This window comes from Neolamprologus brichardi, chromosome 7 (genome assembly GCF_056152115.1).
Source record: "Neolamprologus brichardi isolate AB-2024 chromosome 7, ASM5615211v1, whole genome shotgun sequence".
NCBI classification, from domain to species: Eukaryota; Metazoa; Chordata; class Actinopteri; order Cichliformes; family Cichlidae; genus Neolamprologus; species Neolamprologus brichardi.
This window is the reverse complement of record NC_142110.1, coordinates 15,903,178-15,926,386: the sequence shown is the minus strand read 5'-3', so window position 1 is coordinate 15,926,386 and position 23,209 is coordinate 15,903,178. Positions and strand designations below refer to the sequence as shown.

Below are 23,209 nucleotides of genomic sequence, written 5' to 3'. Positions count from 1 at the left end.
ATTAATCCTTTATTTATCCAGGTAAAAAATCTCATTGAGATTAAAAATCTCATTTCCAAGAGAGACCTGGCATCATGGCAACAAAAGTCACATACCACATAGGTATATAACATATGTTAGCCCTTGACAGGTTAAGCCACAATAACCATCAGCATACACGTGGTGTGTATGCTTTTCTCATGTTCAATTTTGAGGTTTTTGTTTAGATCATTTGAATGTTTTTCACTTATGCAAGACATACATTTTTACCTCAAGGCGCTCCGTGTTTCATGTTAATGTCTTAAACCAGAAAAAGCCACAGACAATCAATATTCATTCTCACAGTTTTTGTTTTTATTATAAAGAACAGAAAATGACATATGTGTGTATGTATCCTGCTTTTCTCAGCATGGCTATGAAGCAATCACTCGTGAAATTTCCTGCTGGATTTTGTCCTCTTGGGTGTTTATGTCGATATCTCCCACCTGCCCGTTTTCATAGCTGTGGAAGAAGAAAGCAGCCTTTTTAGGAAGCTCAAATAAAGTCCAGAGTTCTGACTTTCTGAAGAAAAAAAATGTTGGAACTGTTTCTCATTGTTTGCTTTTGCTTTCTGCTTTTTGTCTTACTCACACAAAGAGGAACCGCGTGCACACGTGGTCGGAAACCGGACACACCCAAATGTTGCCGTGTTTTTGCAGGTTTTTAGAAGTTATCACTGTTAACAGATGGACAAAATCACATCACATGCAATTAAATAAATCTTTGTTGCTTTGTGGGGTCTTCTGTATTTACCTTCACAGAGTGCAACGCAGTTTAGGTTCGTGCTTTGCAGAAATCTGCCTTCCCCCACTTGTTCCTAAAACACATAGAAATACAAGATGAGATACTGAAAGCAAAAAATTATATTGTACTCCAGAGTGAATGTTTGCAGCATTTAGATAAATGTGAACAACCCGACCTGCTTGATTTGGTTTATTCGGTTGTATTTCTGCAAGAGTTCTTCTCTGGTAGGAATTTTGTACTGACCTTTCCCCATCTCTAAAGAAAAAGGGAAGAATACTCCTAAAAACATGCAAAAAGAACTCGTAATCGACAGACAAGAAACAGAGTTCCTACCAGAATATCCAAATGATATGCTTGAAATGGGACTCAAATAGATGCCTTTCCCATACGCAGCACCATGGAGCTAAAATAGAAAGAAGGGAGAGGTTTCAGTGGTCTGAACATCCACCTAAAAATTTCCTATGTTGAAATTGTCTGTAACTTCAGAGGGTGATCAAAGACAATAAGCATTTAGAATTTATATATTCTACCTGTAACTTTGTGTAAGATGCGTTAACCAGCCCGTTTCTCAAAATAGAGTGCCAGTTTTCAATGTGGGAACCACTGAAAGAAGAGGATAATTATCTACTAAGCATGGATCGTGCTCTATATACTGTATAAGTGATGATGTGAAAATTTCATGACAAAAAAAAATCGTTGACTTCACTTACTGGAAAGCAAAGGTGCTGCCATAAAGCTTTTTGGCAGTTTGAAAGTGAGCCTCCTTACATGGAGGGCTGCTGATCAACAGGAACTGATGGGGTGTGTGCATAAACGTCAGTTGCTGTTAAATAACAATTGATTAAAAACAACAACAACAAAAAAACATTAAATTATAGAAAGCACAGTATGAAATTTGATATGTGGCTGCTAATTATTAACTAGTCTACAACTGCTTTAAAGCTTGCAGCTAGACTGCTAATAAATCTGCCTGCTTGGGAATACCCTGCTCAGCGGAAGCTTCACAATGTGCGATCTGTTGCTTGCTAAAATCCTGTTGTAAAACACACAAAAGCAAATCCAGATGTTAACCTAAATATAACTGGATTTCAATCAAGTTACTCTTTTCTAACACTTTCATTTAAACGACTTCAGGCGCGACGCTGCAATTACTTAGCCCAAAACAATGCGCTTGCCAAGTTTGAACTAGACTCGATGAATGGCTACTGAGGCGAGTGAGTAACAAAAGGACAGATATGCAGCGATCTACTAAATAATAACTAAAAACACATCCAGATTTAGTCTCTCACCACTGCAGCAATGGATGTGCGAGAGGGTCTATCTTGTCCAGCTGCTTCTTAATCTCAGAATATGGACCCTGAGTATGATTTAAAGACAATTTAATCATTATAATCTAATAAATCCAGTTCAGGAAATCATTTACCTGCTTTGAGTTTGTGCTCAGTCAGCAGACCGATGTGTAATTGTTGAAAATGAGAGTGTAGATTTTACTTTAAAAGACCTCACCTGTGCCATCCTCCTGACCAACAAGACATTGTCCAGAGCTTTCTGCAGCCTGTCATAGCTTCTGCTCTGTTACAACAAAAGCGAAAACAAATCAGTAAAATGACACACTGAATAGTGCACGACAGATCACGCCAGTGGTAACTTTGATTCAGCTGATACCTTTGGACTAAAGGCGAGAGTTTTGGGGTTGTCTGGATCGACAATAGAAGGGTACGGTTCAAAAATAAGGCTCTTGCGTGAAGACTGAAGGGCAGCTCTGCACATGGCTACCAACAAGTCGATCACCTGCAACAGCAGAGATTATTGCCTCACTCATGTCCCATACTGTAATAACTCCTGCTATAAAATATTTAAAAGCTTACCGACCTCTGCACCGGTGGCAACCTCTTCTGTCGCTCCAGACATAACCCCCAGCATGTGAAAGGAAAACACACACAGCTCCCTGGTGCAAACCGCTGGCTACAAACACACAACGTAGAGAATACTGTCGAAGAATCAAGGCTCAGTTTTACTGAATAGCTGCTCAACCAACAGTTGATTATTTATCGAGAGCTCGCACCTTAAGCATGGGCCCATTTTGAAACACGTGCCGCTCATCGCAAACAACACAATATTCATTCAGTGTTGGGATCCTCTGCTCAGCATACCTCATTATCTGTGCACACAATGAAAACAGAGGCAAAGTAGCTTTCTAAGAAAAGAATTCAAAATTAACACAAACCTGCTCAAATGTTATGCTTAAAGTCAATTTTCCTGCTTTCCAGCTCCATATTTTGTAACTGGACTCTTAATAGTGTCGCTTTCCATGATTCACAGTTCAAACTAATCATTATTTATCTTATCCCAGGCCTTGCACCAGCCCTTCAGTAGCTTCCCTCTCTTCAAGCCAACTATCTTGTGATTGGTTGTCCCCTAGCAAACGCAAGTTTTAACAAGCAATTCAATTTTTTTTAAGTAGCACCAATTCACAACAATAAATGACTCAAAGCCTTTTATATTGCAAAGTTAAGACCCTAAATTATTCAAGAGAACTCAGATTATCCCCTATGAGCAAGAGAACTCCAGCAGAACACAAACCATCAGATTAGAGTAAGCTTTCACCTGCACCAAGAAGCCGTGCTGCAGAGTTGGTGTGGTCTTACAGTGCCCGATTGCCTGGGATGTGAAGAGTAGCTCCATCAGCTGTTTAGTGTTAAGCTGTGCTGATGATTTCACTGCTGAGACCATCACCCTCTGTGGAAGAAGGGTCACAAACAATATCACTCTATATTCAGAACTTTAAAAAAAAAGGTAACAGCTCTGGAAAGACCGAAATAAAGTCCAGATTGCTGACATCAAAGACAGATTTGAGGAAGGAGTGCTCTGCCTGCAGGAATGCTTTGAATGCACTAATTGGGATGTTTTCGAGCAATCATGTGGAGGTGATCTGGACAATTTTGTGGACATATAATGCTCATATATTTCTTTTTGCAGAGATATGATTATTCCATGTAAGAGGGTTTAAAGTACTCAAATAATAAGCCATGGGTTCCGAAAGTAGTTAAGTCCACAATTCAAAGAAAGAGATATGCGTTTCAATAGGGAGAGGCATCAGAGCTGCAGGCAGCCACCAAAGAGCTGAAAAGCAAAGACCAGCACGCATGGCATTTTAGAGGGTTTTACCATTCAGACAGAGAATTTGCCAATGCTCTTGTGCTTTGATAATTCGTTTGACATATATGATTTCAGCAAAGACTTTCAGGAACTGAGCCACACATTAAGGGACAGCATTTTAATATTAGTGAAGTTGTAAAGGAATTTCTTCATATTACGGTAAACAAGAGTCAGGGATCAGACAAGTAAATGTGGAAGGCTGCTTAAACACTGCAAACAAGCTGGGCCTGGTTTTTCACTACATCTTCTATCCAGTTCCTAAAGTTATACATGTCCTCAGTGTGTGGAAGAAGGCTAAAATTGTCCCTGTTACCAAATTCCAGTCACCCCAAAGCCTGCAGTGATTTTCAAACAGAGGCTTCGACCTCAGTCTCAATAATATCTTTGAAAGACTGTTTGCGTATAACCTTCACAGAGGAGTCTAAGACTCCACACTAACTCTTCTTAATTTGCTCCTTAAACCCTTGGAAGGAGACGGATATCATGTCAGACTCTTTACTGTTCACTGATTTATCTTCTGCATTTAACACCATTCAATCATGTTTTAATTTGTAGGCTTTTAAGTCCATTTGAGTTAAGTCATAATCTGGACTTTCTAACAGAACACAGACAGTGAATGGGCTTCTGTTTGGCCAAGTCAGGTCATCTGCTGGTTCACAAGGGTGTGTCCTGTCCTCCTTGCTGTTTACACGATGCACGAACATGTGTCAGAGGATGTTTGAAAGGACAAACACTTTAACGTGTGCACATTAAATGCCATTATTAGTCTTTTGGACACCAGCCACAGATCGGTTATTGAACAGGTGGTTTGAAGAGTTTGATCTCCAGCTCAACATATTAAAGACCAAATGAAAAAAGTCCAGCACACTTGATGCTACAAACATTAAGGGTCATACTGTGTAATGTGTGCACAGGGATTATTACTGATGCAAGACTGAATTTTGATAGTTTGCTTTGCTTGTGGAAACTGTTTTCACATCATTAAGATGCTGTTTGATGAGTTTATTGAGTTAGTTTTAATGTTTTTTACTTTTAGTCTTTGTATTTTGGAAGATGACAGAGCATCAAACTGTGCACACATCTATTCCACCTATTAATTCATTTTAATTGGAATCGATTAATTTAGATTTTTTATTTTTTTTTAGCCTTTTTGTGCTATTTATAACCTCAAGGTTTGAAGTTGTTGTTTTAATGAAGCCTGGAGCTCTCTGTCTTTTCTTCTTTTTTACCATGTATATGTGAATATAGTTTTTGATGTCAGCTCAATTAGCGTCAAAACAAATCTACCGAAGGATATCAATAAAAGAATCTGAACCTGAACCTGAAACACAGTTGCAGATAGAAAATATGTACACATACACCAATTTTCCACATCGATGTATTTTGAAGTATATTTTCCCTCACCTTTCCGCTGGGCGTGGAGGTGAAGAGCTCTCCGGGATTCTTGATGGTGTAGGAAGTTGTATGATTTGTGAGACGGTTCAGCTTCATTGCTGGTAAAATGATCCGGCGTCTTGCAGCTGGTTCCTGGAGCTCCTTTAGCCTGCTGATTGTTAGACAGGAGTGAATAGATCCATGCACTAATGGATTCAGCCAGTAAAACAGCTGTGCCATTTAACTCTTTCATACTTTGATAGTGGCAGCCTGGTGCTAAGTCTTGCACAAAATTTCTTGATGGTTCCACTTGGCCTGAACCAGCTGTGACTCCTCTTCTGCCCAGTTACAGCGTTGTTGTTTGCAAGGTGTTTCCACACCCGAGATATGAAAACTGTGAGAATACTGGAGAACAAAAATGAAAGGTTGGCTTTTACACAATCTTCAGATGAGCTATGACTGAGATAAAAAGGGTGGATGTGTCCTGTTGGAGCAGTTAATCTATGAACACTCACTTCTGCAACTGTTTCCCAAGACTGAAGTTATTATTATTAGACAGCTGGAAGACCTCAACTGAAGGTGCTGCAGTGAGAAACATCACTTGATCAAGTGTCACATTGATTTAGACTGAAGTGAATTCTGCATGTGGATGTATTGTTGCTGCTCACCAGGTCCATCCAGATACTGAGACATAGAAAACTGCAGACGGATAACGACTGGCTCCGATAGATTAATCCTCCAGGCTTGGGCTGCCACCTCCTGTGGACACCAAAAAGATTTCAACGCTTTCAGGTGTCATGTGAATATGTCACTTTAACCAATGCATGTGCAGTTGTGGTCAGAAGGTTTCAGACATCCATTTGTCACAGAGGCACAGTCACAAAAGAAAAATGTGGTCTCTTCTATAGATATAAATGTGATAACATAAAACATCTAACTAATGGAAAAGCTTAATGCATACTGTTCCCAGAATGCATAATTGGAACATGGTTCATGTTTTAAATTCATAAGATTGCTCTTTAACTTTTTTCATTTGATTAGGATTTGCCTCTCTGTGCTTGAAAATATGAGTTATTCTGGCCACACCAACAGTAATGATAGTGCTGATATGACAGTGAAGACATTTTTTAGGACATCAAACTATAAGTCAGAAAGTTACATTTCTGTGGTGACTATATGATCCAGCAGGATAATGATCCTAAACATAGATCGGAAGTGGTTTTGAGACGGTTAATTCAAGATAAAATTAGGTTAACTTATAGATCCAAAGAGAGCTGATTAAATTGAGAACATGGGATCACATATTAGCTGCACTTCACATAGAGATAGTACCTTCAAGTCTCTGTCTATTTAAAAGTAATAATTAATTACTTAGATAAATTGGTGAATAACAGATACAAATGTAATTCACTTGTAAATTGATGTAAATCAACTCACATCTAAAAAGTTAGCATTAATTTTTAAGTCCACATCCACATCATCAATTGACCCGTACTCCCTAGGAGAAAAAAAAGAAAATGTAGTTTAAAAAGGATCAGGGATCACTTCTATTAAAAGCCATGAACAAGGAGGGATGTTCAGAAGTTCACCTGACAGAGACTGCAGAGACTGAATACAGAGTCCTGACTGCCTCGATGTCCCTGTCCAGCCAGGGGTGGCGACAGAAGTCAGCGGGATACTGAGTCCACAACTCCCCCTATGAAGCATGATGAAAGGAAGTTACACCGTTATAACTCCAGTGTATGAGATGACATGTATTGATACAGTTTAACGCTGATTATGTGTGATCTGAACAAGCCAGTTATTGTGTACTTTTACTCTCTAAAGATTTGTTTGAGATTTTTAAAAAAAAAAATAAACATGTTCCTCAGAGTAAAATATAATTTGTTGCTTAAATACACACAAACTCACTGCAACAGAAAGATTAAGAAAAAAATGTAAATGAGTCAAGTATGTGAACAAAAGTGTGTTTACAATGTAGACAATTTTGTTTGCATTAGTGTGAAATCATTAAAAGGAGAAATCATTGTTCCTGACAAATACTTTTATCAAGCTCTTGAATGACCATGCAATGCTTTGTTTGTTTTAAATTATCTTTTATATGCAACAATATTTTATCCTTGAATGGTTTTAAAAATGCTACAAGGTCGTAATAGGAAGACACTGAAACTGATGTTTACTTGGATTCCACACAGGATCTCGTCTGCATCAGCGTCGTCGTCACTGTGGCGCTCCTCCCACTCCTGGCACTCCTGTTGGGTTGACGGGAAAAGCTGGCAATCAAAAGATCCTCTAATTTAGTTAATTTAAACCTTCTATTAACCCAAACAAAATCAGCTGGCCCTGCTGCTAAGACTCGCACCTCATTTAAGCCATTTGCTTGATGAAAATGCAAAAACAGAATATACACCACAATGTGATGCAATTTCAGCAAGAGACCAGCAAGAGAGGGCTTCAGCTATTTACTTCTTTTTTGTCAGTTGATCTGCTAACTATGTTTTTAATTGATTTTCTTGTCCGTTACCCACTGCAAAGGCTGGTGCAATCCTCTGCCCTACAAAAGGATAACTCCCTCTACATGTATATAAAAGTGTGGTGGTGGTGGTGGTGGTGGGGGTGGATATCTGGAGCTTGTAGACTCATCGTGTCTTTATATCTTTTTTAGCAACAATCAGCAAAGTGTCCATTCCTGTGGGACTGAAACACTATTGGGAAAAACATTTGTGGCTTAATTAGTTCAGTTACTTCTGTGATGTATGAATGAGCAGCTTGCTCTGAGTATCTTGAACTATGTCGAGATAATTGCTGTTTCCCTGGTTTTAGTCTGTGTACGGACATTAAGTGGAAAAGTAAATAAAACAACACATCAACATATTTTGCTGATAAGAGTAGAGCATGTGTTTGTTAATGTTAATGATACAACAGGTACGAGGTTACAATCTTACCTTTCCTTCAGGAGAATGTAGCAAGAAAAAAGGATACTCCATTTCTGTTGACGGCTCTGCTGGTGGTGCCTTCTCTTTTCAATAGCAGGAAGTCCCACATGCCCAGCCTGACTTCTTGGTCACATGACTGACTCCAGACACTGGCAGCCTGATCACTTAGTGCAGTGAGATGAAAGACTGTAGCTGTGGATCTGTTCCTATATCTCTTTAAGTATCTTATGTGGCACAGGTAGTAACTTAAAAGCCAGGCGCATTAATCAGTGCCTGGAGTGATGAGAACAAAGCTCCCTCGGATGGAAGATGGGTAAACAGGTGATGTTTGCCATTTATTAGCCTTGTTTTCTGTCTGCTGTGTCGCAAACTGACCTTAATCTGCAGTTACCCTTGTTAGCAGTCACCCGCTGCTCCACAATCTGGTCAGATTAGACACTTATAGGACTGCATACATCTGTGCACACCTTCAATAAACAAGTGCTTTTCTTGGGGTAATCCACTTAGACATGAATGTCTAAGTGTCCCCTGTATATTTACAGGGGGTGGACACAATACTATAAATGTCTCATGTCTCAAACAGGAAACTGCCATTTTGGGGTTTGAAACAGACATGAAACGCAAAAATGACTGAAAAATTTCATTATTTTTATACACCCATCATTACAGGTAATATATTTCAAATAAATTGGTGATGTAATTAAGTAAATGTGTGTGTAAAGAGTCCACTTTTAAGATTATAACAAATCTAATACAGATTTGGGGAAAGGTCAAAAGCTAGAACTGAACCAAGAGGAATGCTGTCATACCCGGTAAACATTTTACCCACTAGAATAGCTCAGAGAACAAAATCGACTTAGTAAAAAAAATATCCAGATAAAGAAACACTATCTACACAATCTACTGACACCATAGACATTAATTTTACATTAAATACAATAGTTACAGTTAACAAACAATAACTGACTGCAGTTTCAAATCTTTTTTTTTTTTAAAAATAAAGATTTTATTTTGGAAGTTTCGTTTGTATGGTCTGTAATCTGTATGACACCACGATTATTTTTGAATGTGAGCACGTTTAAGTTGCACAGTATGTTGACACTGTGACAGAAAAGTCACAGTTCAGCAGATTGTCCACAAGAGAGAGCTGCTGTTGAGTTGTTGAGAGAGAGGGGGGGGGGGGGTATGGTTTATGCGACATGTTTTGCAGTAAATGTACAAACGTTAAACTGCAACTTTTTGAAACTTTAAATGTCATTTATTGAATTTTATCAGAATTTTATCGGTTTATACGTTTTATAGGCATACATGTAATATTGATGCTATATCAACCATTTTGATAATCCTTCATTTAGCTTTTGCTTTGTAATCCCAGACTTGTTTGACATACAGTAGGTAAAACATGTTTTAGACCGCATGCAGAAAAATAAAAAACCACAAATATTTTTGAAATCTGTCAAACACCTGTTTAAAACAAACAAACAAAAAAATTCACTGAACTGAAATTATGTTTTTATACCCAAATGTGTACCGGCGTACCTGACCTCTCTAAGTTAAAAATTTGTCAAGCATAATTTTCAAGAACTACATATCATATTTTCTTTCTGTTCAGGAATACAAGCAAATAACAAAATAATATTGTTTTACTATTTTTCTGCTTTTTAATCAATATATAACAACAATAATTATATTTTAGCAATTTTCCAAATATCAGTTTGTTTAAAGTGCTTGCACATACTGACTGACAGAAACAGAAACATAAAAAATGATTTTCATAAATTATTATTTTTTATGTTTCTTCCTTTTCTGTGTTAAGCACATTGAGTTTTCATGTAATGAAGTGTCCTATCAAATTGCCATTGTCATTATTGTTAAATCAGGCCTTTCACTGGGCGGTGGTTTAATAAATTTGTTAACCGCTGCACGTAGATTTCAGGACAAAGTAGGGTTTGCAATTAATTGACAATTTTTAAAAAATATCCACATATATTGTTAAAAAATGGGGAAAAAATAGTGGAAACAATGTAAAATGGTACAAAACCTACTGCTCTGTGATCTACAATATTACAAAAATGAACACATTTACCCATGTTGTTGTTGTGATGCTGTCTCTGCTTGAATGCAGTAAGACTTAAAAAAGATAAGAAGGGGAATGGCGTCTTGGATTTCATTGCATCATTGTTTGAGCGTTTAACCCATCTGTAATCTGGAAATCAGCGGCGCATTTCGCTGCTTCTGGCAGCTCCAGATTTATCCACATATAGATGGAAGGTCAGTGAAAGCCAGTTAGGAGCCAGCGCTGTAATCTCAGAGGATTACGCTATTCACACACTGCATGAATATTTATGAGTCACAAATGAGTGTAAAATTTGTATACTTACACCCAGTTTAACAGACTAGAAGACCCTAAAGGGCGTCATCCTTGTCTTGAAGCCTTTCCTTTCACTTATGTCGTTTTCTATAAAAAAGTGGATGAATTTAAAAATCATCTAAGGTGTTATACATGTGAATTACACATAAACATTTTAAAGAGAGATTAGAAATGACTGGCCAACTGGTTTAATAAAACTCTGGGGAGTGTGAAAATATGTGCTGAATACAACTCCCAACCAGTCGTGGCCAGCTGGATGCCCCTCGCTGACCCTGGTTATGCTGAAGGTTTCTTTGTCGCCGTTTTGAGTTTCTCTGGTTTGTATTTTTTATTATTCTTGGTTTCATTCTGTATTCTGTTTATATTGTTTTGGTTAAGTTCCTGTTATCGTGTCTTTGGTTAAGGAGAGCTTATTATATGGCCTGCATTTGTATAGCGCTTTTCTAGTCCTTAAGGACCCCAAAGCGCTTTACACTACATTCAGTCATTCACCCATTAACACTCACATTCACACACTGGCGATGGCAAGCTACATTGTAGCCACAGCTGCCCTGGGGCGCACTGACAGAGGCGAGGCTGCCGGACACAGGCGCCACCGGGCCCTCTGACCACCACCAGTAGGCAAACATGGGGTTAGTATCTTGCCCAAGGATATTTGGCATGCAGCCAGGAGGCAGCCTGGGATCGAACCACCGACCTTCTGATTAGTGGCTGACCTGCTCTGCCACCTGAGCTACAGCTTATTATATATATTATAGTTCCCCTCTTGTCTCAGTGTTTTTCCTCTGTCTCTGTCATGCTGGTGTGTCTTAGGTCTCTGTGTCATCTCCTGTCTTATTTTGGTAGTCTCTTGTCTTGTGTGCATTGTATTCAGTTCTTCTTCCTCTTACTTGTTATTTTGTAAGTTTCAACCTTGTTCACACCTGTTGCCTGTTCCCTCATCATCAGTGTGTGTATACAGTATGTCTTTTCTTGCCCCATGTCGTGTTCTCCCTGTTGCTGTGCTTTGTGTGTTTTGTGTTTCCTCCTTCCTCTTAGAGCCTTCTTTGTAAGTTTGTAAGTTATTTTGTATTATGCATTTTGTCATTCTTAGATCAGCAGTAGAGCTGCTTTTGAATTTTCCATTTGTCCTTTTTGAGTCATGTCTGCCACACAGCCATCCCTGACATTCTTCCTGTTAAAAGGGAGGTTTTCCTTCCCACTGTCACTGTCATGTGCTGTTATATGTCATCTGATTGTTGGGGTTTTCTCTGTATTATTGTAGAGTCTTTATCTTACAATATTAAGTACCTGGTGGTGACTGTTGTTGTGATTTGGCACTATACAAATAAAACTGAATTGAGTCAACTCTGGGTGGGTCTGGTTTTATGGTGTGGAGCGGCATGTTACCACTGCATTACAGTATGTGTATGTGCGTGTTAGATTTTGCATTTCTGTGCTTGCCAAATGAAGGAAGTTGAACTATGACAAACTGATTATTTTTGACTTAATAGTCATTTAAGGTGAAGATGGAAGGAGTAGAGGTAGTGAAAGAGAACTGGAGTCAACTATCTAAAGTAACGGACACTACGAGATGAGTGAAAAAGAGAGTGCAAATAGGGCAGAATTGGGTGGAAATGAGTATCAGTGATAATATTTTACAGAAGTATGACAGCAGGAGTGAAATAGGTGGTTTACAGGATGCTATGATGTGTGGTTTGGACACAGTGACACAGACAAAAAGACAGCAGCAGGCTGAGCTAAGGATGTTAGGATTTTCATTTGGAATGATCAGAATGGACAGGATCAGGAATGATTTGAACATGTGCAGAGGAAGGATAGCGGATATATTGGACAAATGAGGTTGAAGACTGAACTGCCATTGATGTAGTGAAGCAGGACATGCAGAGGGTGATAGTGGTGGTTGCTGGGGACAGGGTAAGATGGAGGGAGATGATCCACTGCAGCGACACCAGGAAAAAACAACTGAAAGAAGTCCTTCAAATTTAAGGTGGAACTTAGAGATTAAGTAAAAAGGAGCCACGAGGAGTTTTTCTAAGAATTGTGTAAGAAGTCAAGAGAGACACTGCTCAGTTAAATTGAAAAGTCAAAAAAGGATAAAACCTGAAATAATAATGGGAAAAGAATAGACAATGCAACAAAACAAAATAGAAAACTCTTAAATGCATTAGGACTATGAGATATTAAAAGAACAAGGTGTCTGGACAAGGTACCACGTGCTGCCAGGACAGCTTATTGCTTTTACATGTCTCTAGGATGGAAAACCGTTCTTTCAAAAGGCATTTCCCTATTGGGTGTTTTGATTATTTGCTCTGGCGATGAGAAGGGATTTCTCGACTGGGTTAAGAGCTCTTGAATGTGAAGGCCATAGTATATGACTCACATACTCATTAACCATTTGGTAACCTTTCACACCCTGGATGGAGCTCATGTGTCAGTGTGGAAGACAGCACTGGCATGGGGGTGGGGGGGGGGGGGGGGGGGAAAGATTTTTCTCTGAGTCTTAAATGCAAGTTGGTGGTTCTTAATATGAAGCCACTGGAAAGAAGGGAAACATCAAAAGTTAAACTAAGTTGGAAAAAAAAAGTAAGGGCAATAAATGAGAGTCTGCGGAAGCCAATGTTCTGACTATTATTAAACGTCAAGTTGAAAAACTGCGTGATATGGGGTGGTAGGTTTTTGACTCCTGAATTTGGGGGGTTGAACCTGATTAAAAACTAAGCATCAAAGAACAGAAAGCATTCAAGTGTGACCTTATATGATGAGACTACATCTATTTTACAGCACAATAACACACATTACAAAGGAAAATCATAAGTATGGACCATCTTCAGATCCCCCCGCCCACCTGGTCCTGCAGATTTCCTCACCAACCGGCCTCAGACAGTGACTATTTCATTCCCGGTGTTCCAGATCTTGCAGTCGCAGAATCGTCATTTTCTGAATGGTCTTTTCTGTCTGTCAGTGTGTCAGTTTGACAAGATTAAAGACCTCAGCAAACAAGGTCTCCATCTCCAGTTTGTGCAAATCCATACATGCGTCATTATTATCTTAGTTACACAAAAAAGAAATTAAAAAAACCCTCTTCTGTCTGGTCTCGTGCCTCAGTGTCTCTGTAACACAAATAACTAGGCGCCATTTTCCTCATGACACCACCAATCAGCTCAGAGGGATTTATCAGGGTTAAAAATGACAAACGGGATTTAAAAGGAGGGAACATATCAAAACACCTGCCCACTTTAACCCCTGGCTTTGGCATATCTCATCTCTTTTTATGTGACATCTCCTGGTGATTAATACATGAACAGGATTGCTTTCCATTTGTTACTGTTTAGGCACAAATCAGTTTGAAGAGTGCAAAAATGTAGGGAGTACAGGTAAAAGTTGTCAGAAAAAACTAGTCAAGTAAACTACACATACCTGAAAATTCTACTTAAGTACAGTTACGAAGTATTTGTACTTCCCACCTCTGTTCGGGCCACTCACACACGAACGTGAATAGCAACTTGTTCTCTAACGCGTGCCTTTCTGTTGTTTTGTATGTATTTATCTTGTTTTTGTACATATCCCTTATTACTGCATGAGGTTAATTTTCCAGATACGACATCAGCGGTTGCACTGAATTTGAGCTGTCTCCGGGCCAAACAGATGATGGTGTCATGTTTGAGGACTCGGCGGAAGCTCTGTGTTTATACTGTGAACTAAACTTGCACCTGTGCTTTAAAGCGTAAACTCTGTATAACTCAAAATCTGGCAATATCTGAATATTTCCCCCTGAATATGAAACAACTGTCAAAATAAACATTTAATTCAAGCATCTCTTCACTCACCATTATTGCCCTCACCGCCCTATATCCTATGTCACTCAAAGGAAAGTAGTCCCGGTCAGTTACAGGCATAAAACCGGTCGCTGCGACAGGACTTGTGGCGCTTTGGTCCCTGCAAAGTTCACTTAGTAGGTGAGTAACAGCAGCAGAGTCGCGTTATTTGTGTCTTCGAGATGGAGGAAAGGTTTAAAAGTGTAGAAATGTAGTATATAAGCTGTGTGGAAGATCAGAATCGCTAATGTTGGTTTTGCACATGCAATCCTTTAGATTTATTTGGTAATTATGTATATATGTAGCATGTTACCTGTTAATTAAGCAGCTAAAAACCAAATGTGTTCTTACTGAACTGCACGTTTAAAGAAACCATAATCTCGCAATAACATTTATTAACGTTCAAATGTATCACCTTTAAGTCAGTGATTTGGGTTATATTGGCTTGGATCAATTTTAGGAAGTAGCTGTTACACTTATTTATTTTATTTTATTTTTTGCTGGTTTTGCAGACAGCAAAGGGATCAATAAAGACTTTGATTTAATTTGAATTTATTTATTTAAAAGGGACAGCGCAGTTAAACATAGTTCAAGTGCAAGACATGAGACTGATGTACCACACATAGGTTTATAGCTACTGCTAATTTTCAACAATTGTCCCTTGTTGGGCTTACAATCTAAATAAATACATATTACAATAAAACATACATTTTCATAAAACCAAATTACATCATAAATACAATTACAATTGATAGACAATAATTTAAAATAAAATTAAAATCATCAGATAAAATGACTACAACTTTGGTTTCCCTTTAACCACACTTTAACCTTCAATGTAAAAGATCTAATGTCTGTAATCAGTTTAATTAAATAATGAGTTAATAAAAATGTCTGTTGCTGTTTGATTATGACGTTGATGTTTCTACAGTCCACAAATAGCCTCAGCTGACTGTTATTTTAGGTGAATACAAAGGGCAGACATATGGTCTCAGCCCACCCACCACAAATCCATGCACTGCCCGACAACACACTTTTATCAAGCACGCTGCACTCCTCCAGGCTAAACAAGTGCAAGCTGAATCATATAAGTTTTACTCGTCTCTATAATGTGGGCTCGTGGACCAGCATTACACTTCAGGCAGGAAACGTTGTTTTTTTCAGCCTCCTCCTCAAGTTTGTGCGGGTTTTTTGTGTGTATGTGAATCAGCTTTAGTCGCTGTCAGAAGTGATCAGCTCCTCTTCTTTAACATACACTCATGCTGGAATGTGGGAGAGTGCAGTCATTCAGCCCCATACTGTTGTCCTTGCTTTTTGTGTCGGCTGTTCTCCAGTTAGCACAAACTGGACTGTGAGAGGGTTGAAAGTCATCCACAGAGAGGTGGAACATTTAGTTTGTGTCGACACTCTTCTTTTCCTATAACATATTTTCGGTTTCTTTTTTTGTTTGTACGCTCTTTTTGATTTTTTTATTGTCTATATAAATTCTTCTTCAACTTATTGGTTGTAAGTGCAAAATCCATTGTGTCACGAGTAAAAATATTAGATGCCCATGGAAAAAAACGGAGATTTTCTACATAACCTATGGTTGGTCACCAGGGCCACGGTCGATTATCTTTCATGTTTCTTTCTCTCTGTCCAAGGTCTTTTCCTGCAGACACAGATCCAGCCATGTCGAAGCCAAAGGATACAGGCTCCTCTATCATCCACACCCAGCAGCTACAAGCTGCTATGGCAGACACCTTTATTGAGCACATGTGCCTGCTGGATATCGACTCTGAGCCGGCTGTGGCTCGCAACACTGGCATCATCTGCACAATTGGTCAGGCGCATTGCCAAGGCCCATTGATTTATGCTTATTATGTGTACAATCTGATTATTTTCTTCATGTATCTGCATCGAAAAAAGAAACACGACCTTGGTGCAAAAATGTGATCATCTTGGGCCCGTGTCTCACTGCGTTCATTAACTGTCTCGATCCAGGACCTGCCACCCGATCTGTGGAGATGGCCAAGGAAATGATCAAGGCTGGGATGAACATTGCAAGAATGAACTTCTCCCATGGCACACATGAAGTGAGTGAAGGGTCAGAAATACTTTCTGCCAACCTCAGTTCCTTATTTGTTTCACATTAAATGTTCTAACCTGCTAAAGCCCTGATTTCACAATCACACACTGTGACGTCACAGATTCCAGTAAAGCCACATGCTTGACAGTACAAACCCAGATCGTCAATCAGTTTCTTTGCCCTTTACAAGTGAGTCGGTGAGGATTTACCCTTTACTGCAGCAGCAGTCAGAGTGCCATTACTCTTGTGGCCTGGTGACCATCTGTAATGTGATCTTTGAGCCTCCTCTCGCCCCCTTTGGTGCTCGGTCTGTCTAGTAGCTTGTGAACCCACTGTGTCGTGGCCTGGATGCATTACACTGTTGACCCCCTCGCCTTTAAAAGTCAAGCCTCTTTCCCTTTTTCACTGTCACCTGAGTGGATGAGCCGTCAAATGTCATCAGCTGTAGCAATGAACACCCACAGTTAATTTTTGGATCTTGAAAGGTTAAGTGTGTTAAAAAAAAATTCTCTCCAATTGAACTTGACTCAAAGTGGCTCGACAGCAGTCAATAAAAAGACCTCAGTTTTAGCTGTACAGCAAAGTGAATGTATGATTTCTTCTGAGGAGGGGAAAATACATTTGACCTCTGTGTTATTGGTGTCACAGTTGCCAGTGCAGCTATAAATAGGAGTCACCCCCCCAACAGCAACAGTATCAGGAGAAGGCATGTAGAGAAGCCAGTGACCAAGGACAGTAGTCATCACTGTTTTTGTTTAAGTGAAAAATACATTCATACCTGTCACGTACGGAAGTATGTGGCAGCTGTTTATGTAAAGTTCAGCTGAACAATGTCTTCCTTTCAAAATATGTTGCACTTATAAATAAATATATAGTTACATAACCAGCACTGAGGCGTCACCTGTTGCTCTACTAACTGAATTTAGCTGTTTTTAAACAAAGGGTTTAAAAAATGTATAAATATCCACCTTCAATATTTTTGTAATGTTTTTAATTTATTTGTTTTTTAACCCTTTAAGACCTACCATAGAACCAAGTCTGCCAGAGCTTACTTTATATTTTTACATGCTGTAGTGCCATTTGTGGGAGCATTTCAAGTTGCTATACATCAATACAACTGTTATAGCCCAAATTTCAATAATATGTATGCATTAAGTCCATGGTAACTACATAAATTGCAAAAAAGTGCAATAAACTACAAAAAAATTGAAAATCGTTTTTGTTTTGTTTTTTACATATACTTCTACTTGGAGAAATTTAAGAGGTTTATCCCTCAAAACTTTAAATACAAAAAAGTTGCAAAAAATAGTTTACAACAACAGGAAATTTATTTTGAGTGTCTTCATAGTTTTATTTTTGAGATACACCAATTTTTATATACTGCAGGAAAAACAAAAAACAATCCTATAATGCAAATTTCCAAAAATAACCCAGCATGTGCATCAAAATAAACTATTTAAAGCAGTGCAATTCGAGTTCTAAGCATCCCAGAAACTATTCAGAAAAGCATAAAGTCAAACATAACTTTTAAAAACATCAGTATGGGCTTTTAAAGCCTACAAGTAAAAAACTACATTTTCCGCGAAAATGACGTCACTACCGGTTTCGGGCAGGCAATGTCGGACATGCGATCGTTTGCGCTGACGTCTATTTCAATGTAGGAAGTGTTATGAACAGCTGATCGGATCGGCAAAGCGCGTTTCTGGAATATTATGTTTTTGTTCCTGCAAGCGCTTTTTATGCAATTTTTGCAAAGGGATTTAAAAATAGTTACGCAAAACCTCCGACCGGCTTTCTAGGTTTAAACCATTGCAAGATCTTTTTAATATAACATCTGTTTTCATGCAGTACCATGCCGAGACCATCAAGAATGTCCGCGACGCAACTGAGAGCTTTGTACCTGGATCTGTTGACTACAGACCAGTGGCCATCGCTCTGGACACCAAGGGACCAGAAATCAGGACTGGACTTATCAAAGGCGTGAGTTCTTGCCAGATTACCGCAGCTCTAATAAGGCCAGTGTGAGCAACTCTCTCCTCAAGTCACTTCTCATTGTTTTCAGAGTGGCACTGCTGAGGTTGAGCTGAAAAAGGGTGAAACCATCAAGATAACGCTCGATGACCAGTACAAAGACAACTGTGATGAGAAAATTCTGTGGCTGGACTACAAAAACATCACTAAGGTTGTGCAGCTTGGAAGCCACATTTATGTTGATGACGGTCTGATTTCCCTCAAGGTTAAAGAAGTCGGTAAGAGCACGAACAATTTGTCCGTCCTCCTTTCGTTCTGCCTCCAGTAGCTGAAATATTTTTTCTGTGCTTCTTTGTAACCGAAGGCAGCGATTACTTGATTTGTGACATTGAGAACGGCGGCACGCTGGGCAGCAAGAAGGGCGTCAACCTGCCCGGAGCTGCTGTTGACCTCCCTGCAGTTTCTGAGAAGGACATTCAGGACCTGCAGTTTGGCGTGGAACAGGGTGTTGACATGGTCTTCGCCTCTTTCATCCGTAAGGCCGCTGACGTTCATGCTGTCAGGAAAGTGCTGGGTGAGAAGGGCAAGGACATCAAGATCATCAGCAAGCTGGAGAACCATGAGGGCGTGCGCAGGTGGGTGGTGTAGTGTGCAAACGATCACAGCACAAGTCTGTCTTTTTGATGGTTGAACTTTTTTTCTTCATCCCCCCCCTTTTTTTTCTAAAAGATTTGATGAGATCCTGGAAGCTAGTGATGGCATCATGGTGGCCCGTGGAGATCTGGGAATTGAAATCCCAACCGAGAAGGTCTTCATCGCCCAGAAAATGATGACCGGCAAATGCAACAGGATTGGCAAGCCAATCGTCTGTGCCACACAGGTCTGTGATGGGAGCACAGATTAGTGGAGTCCAAATAAGTGCTTTTCTGCAGACGTGAAATGATGCAGTCTGTCTCTTTGTTCACATTAAGATGCTTGAAAGCATGACCAAGAAGCCTCGCCCTACTCGCGCTGAGGCCAATGATGTTGCCAATGCTGTGCTGGATGGCAACGACTGTATCATGCTGAGCGGTGAGACGGCCAAGGGAGACTACCCTCTGGAGGCAGTGCGCACACAGCATTTGGTAAGATGGCTTCAGTGTGAATGTGCTCAGTGTAACCATCTTTAATACCAATATCAAAAGAACACCAGAAGGTTTTTGAATGTGTGATGTGAGAACTCCTCCTGTGAAGTTTGCCGCTGCCGCAGCAGTCATACTCAGTCAAATTGTTGTGTTTTGAGCCTGTGAGGAAGCTTTCCCCCAACTTGTTAAAGTGTGTGGTTTATCTTACATGTGAATCTTGAGCGTTAGCTGCCAAACAGATAGTTTTTCAGCAACAGAAGGTTCACATGATTCAGATTAGACTTGCTCCTTTGTGTGCATTCCCTTTTATCTGAAGCTACTTGTTTCACTTTTGCACTCGTTATTGTCTTGTCTTGCTAATCGCGAACTGTGTGCCTTGCGTCCAGAAAATTTATGCCCAGAATATGTAACATCGTTTTGTTCACAGGTTCCATGAGGGCATATCAGTAAAGTTTAACGATAACGATCAAGGCCATGAATGTTATCCACGCTCAAATCCAGAGAAATTTAAAAAAGACCGTAAACATAAGCGCTTCTTACGATAATCAAGTCTGCCATGTCATGTACGTTACATTTTTTAGAACAGGTATAATTCAGTTCAACAATCATATGATCCCCTTTGAGCAACCACTTTGGGGAGAGTGGGAAGGAATAACTCAGTTTAGTCCCCATGTACCAGCATCATTTCTCAAATGCTACTAATATAAACAAAAGCACTAGAATTTTAAGCATAGTTATAAAGATAAAGACCATCTAATGAAAGTTTGGACCTCTGACCTCTTTTTCAAGGTCAAAAAATGGTAAAAATGGCGCTTTACTAGTCCCTAAGGACCCCAAAGCGCTTTACACATTCAGTCATCCACCCATTCACACACACATTCACACAAGCTACATTGTAGCCACAGCCACCCTGGGGCGCACTGACAGAGGCGAGGCTGCCGGACACTGGCGCCACCGGGCTCTCTGACCACCACCAGTAGGCAACGGGTGAAGTGTCTTGCCCAAGGACACAATGACCGAGACTGTCCAAGCCGGGGCTCGAACTGGCAATCTTCCGATTACAAGGCAAACTCCCAACTCTTGAGCCACGATCGCCCCCAAAAAAGGTCAAAGTAACCTGATATTTAGAATCCATATATCTGATTCCCTATATGCGTATATGTTGTAAATAAAAACAATGGCAGTAAGAAACGTAGTTATAAATTGTTCTGCATCGCATTATTATCACTTCGACCGTCAGCTCAATCTGTTGGCCTTTAAGGAAAGGTCAGAGGTCAAAGGTGGCATGACATCTCTGCCATCACATTGGGTTTTACTAACAGCTTGTTTCCCATTTCTTCAACCTTCTTTGCCCATCACTGCTCCTGCACTCCATCTGCTACCAACAGCATCTCCTCTTGTCTTCTGCGTGGTGTGATACAGCTCAGCTTGCATGTGTCTGCAGTGCACAGCAACGGTCTCTGGACGTCGCAGCCGTGGCTGTTGTGTAGCTTGACGTTTCACTTTGCTTTCAGGTATGAGGAACTCTGCACTAAGCCTAACTTTGGTCTTTGCTCCCACAGCTCAGACTAGCTGTGTATCTACAGTCTGACAGCCACTGTAATCTGTTTTCACTTATTCAGATCGCCCGTGAAGCTGAGGCAGCCATGTTCCACAGGCAGGTGTTCGAGGAGCTGCGTCGCATCACTCATTTGACCCGTGACCCCACAGAGTCCGTCGCTATTGGTGCCGTCGAGGCTTCTTTCAAGTGCTGCGCCAGTGCAATCATTGTGCTAACCAAGACTGGCAGGTGAGACTCCGGGAACATTTCCACCCAGTAAATCTCTCTAAAGCTGAGTCATAATATCCTCCCGGCGCCCACTCTCAGAGAAGAAACTGGGGCATTATAATATTTTTCTATCCTGCTGCCTCCGCTTCTTCTTGAACGCAAGCCCCCAGCTCGTTTGAAGTGTGCCAAGTTTCACTGCAATCACAATCTGTGCTCTGCCCGTGACCTTTTTGAGATCTGAACCCTGACATTTTACAAGTTAATTTTAACTCCCTAATCGTTCTTCTCCACTTTGGAGTTCATCCTCCCAGCACGTGGCACTCAGCACATACATATAGTCAACTGGGCTGATTTTATAATGATAATCCTTTGAAATAACGTGGGCTATACTTAATACTTTTAAAGAGTGATTTATATGACTGAACTAAATTATCTCCTGACTTTGCTGTTCAGATCAGCTCTGTGGAGATGTGTAGCATCTTTCAGCTCAGTGTTGGTTGTCTCACACCTTTTTGCTTTGCTCTGCTCTTATTGGTGGGCTCTTTCTGCCACAGTAGGTGTGTTCACAGCATGCTACCTACATAGTGTGAAACAGTAGCTAGTTAGCAACAGGCAGGTAAACTAAATAAAGCATTTGCTAGAAAGCCAAGCATTTTAATCAGGAGTTGAACTAAAAGACAGATTGAGAATAAATATTAGACTTGCACTAATAACACTAATTTAAACTTCAAACGACTTAATATTTTGTTCCCTAACTTCTAAAATAAATAGCCAGCTATTTTATAACTGCTCCAAGTTATGTCAGAGTGCAGTGACTTGTGCCTGTCACCTGCAGGTCTGCTCACATGCTGTCGAGGTACAGGCCCCGTGCCCCCATCATTGCTCTGACCCGCTGCGGTCAGGCCGCCCGCCAGGCTCACCTGTATCGTGGTATCTACCCTGTGCTCTACACCAAGACTGCCAACGACGTCTGGGCTGAGGACGTGGACCTGCGTGTGAACTTTGCTATGGAAGTTGGTGAGTGTCAAAGTTAAGAGGATGTTCTGGTAGTTCAGTAAAGCTGAGCAAGAGATTTTTACTTGTTAACTTTTTTTTCCCTTTTTAAAAACCTCTTTTTGTAGGCAAGCACCGCCAATTCTTCAAAACTGGCGACATAGCCATTGTTGTGACCGGGTGGCGCCCAGGGTCTGGTTACACCAACACCATGAGGGTTGTGCTGGTGCCTTGAACTTCATCAAAAAATATCAGTTACTACTCGTCTGCAGCCCACCTTCCCTCCATATTGAACTTTGTTACTGCTTTCAGAAAGCTCTTCTGTTGATGTCTATAGACTCCATGAATAAATGTCTCATTCACTGTCTAAATCCTGCTGCTGGAGACTAAACTTTTTAGTGGCAACCCATCTGGTGAACAAAGTGAACAACATTGCTTCTCAGTGCACACTTTAGCTTCATTTCAAGCAATTTTTTTCCTTTGTTCATGGCTAGTGCAAATGTATCATTGTAAAGTGAACTGGTATGACTGGGTTTACATCCATTAAAAGGAACTATGTGATCAACTTTGACTCTTGTAATCACTGTCAGTGAGTCAGCAAAATGATAACAAATAAGAAAACACGTTGTCAAATCTGAAAAAGCAGATAAAGTAAAAATAAACTACTAAAAAACACACTTTGGCAAACATTTACTAGCTGTGTTAAACAGAACTGCAATAACAAAACATACTTCCATTTAAACCTCCCACTGTACACAGGCCACGTCCTGGAAAGCAGTCATCCAAAGGAAAGCATATATATATATATATATATATATATACACACACACATATATATATGCACATTGTGTGTTTGTAACACATG

General features: G+C 40.0%; 2 protein-coding genes across 2 annotated transcripts; one reads left to right on the top strand and one right to left on the bottom strand.

Moving 5' to 3' along the window:
- Nucleotides 1–319: 319 nt before the first annotated feature.
- LOC102799370 (protein mono-ADP-ribosyltransferase PARP6-like) lies at nt 320–8,297 on the bottom strand. The gene is made up of 22 exons (XM_087844372.1): nt 8,241–8,297; nt 7,476–7,568; nt 6,885–6,991; nt 6,733–6,793; nt 5,964–6,054; nt 5,811–5,877; nt 5,551–5,700; nt 5,326–5,464; nt 3,370–3,501; nt 2,828–2,923; nt 2,635–2,727; nt 2,428–2,553; nt 2,269–2,334; nt 2,052–2,119; nt 1,747–1,795; nt 1,473–1,585; nt 1,293–1,365; nt 1,096–1,165; nt 938–1,017; nt 772–835; nt 610–694; nt 320–480 (listed from the first exon to the last, which is right to left on the bottom strand). Exons 1-22 carry the CDS (start codon nt 8,280–8,282, stop codon nt 393–395), a joined length of 1,953 nt encoding a protein of 650 aa, XP_087700498.1. The 5' UTR covers nt 8,283–8,297; the 3' UTR covers nt 320–392.
- Nucleotides 8,298–14,496: 6,199 nt separating this feature from the next.
- pkmb (pyruvate kinase M1/2b) lies at nt 14,497–22,909 on the top strand. The gene is made up of 11 exons (XM_006782629.2): nt 14,497–14,561; nt 16,064–16,242; nt 16,404–16,495; nt 18,337–18,468; nt 18,551–18,737; nt 18,824–19,094; nt 19,189–19,339; nt 19,431–19,583; nt 21,206–21,372; nt 22,187–22,368; nt 22,473–22,909. Exons 2-11 carry the CDS (start codon nt 16,092–16,094, stop codon nt 22,577–22,579), a joined length of 1,593 nt encoding a protein of 530 aa, XP_006782692.1. The 5' UTR covers nt 14,497–14,561; nt 16,064–16,091; the 3' UTR covers nt 22,580–22,909.
- Nucleotides 22,910–23,209: the final 300 nt, after the last annotated feature.

Bases quoted from the DNA above. Each gene is read 5' to 3' on its own strand.
- LOC102799370 (XM_087844372.1), bottom strand. From the start codon at position 8,282: ATGGAGTATCCTTTTTTCTTGCTACATTCTCCTGAAGGAAAG. The intron at 6,992-7,475 runs GTAAACATCAGT...CATGCTTCATAG, and splicing joins AGATCCTGTGTGGAATCCAA to GGGGAGTTGTGGACTCAGTA. The intron at 1,586-1,746 runs GTATTCCCAAGC...GTTATTTAACAG, and splicing joins TGAAGCTTCCGCTGAGCAGG to CAACTGACGTTTATGCACAC.
- pkmb (XM_006782629.2), top strand. From the start codon at position 16,092: ATGTCGAAGCCAAAGGATACAGGCTCCTCTATCATCCACACCCAGCAG. The intron at 16,496-18,336 runs GTGAGTGAAGGG...GTTTTCATGCAG, and splicing joins TCTCCCATGGCACACATGAA to TACCATGCCGAGACCATCAA. The intron at 19,340-19,430 runs GTCTGTGATGGG...GTTCACATTAAG, and splicing joins CAATCGTCTGTGCCACACAG to ATGCTTGAAAGCATGACCAA.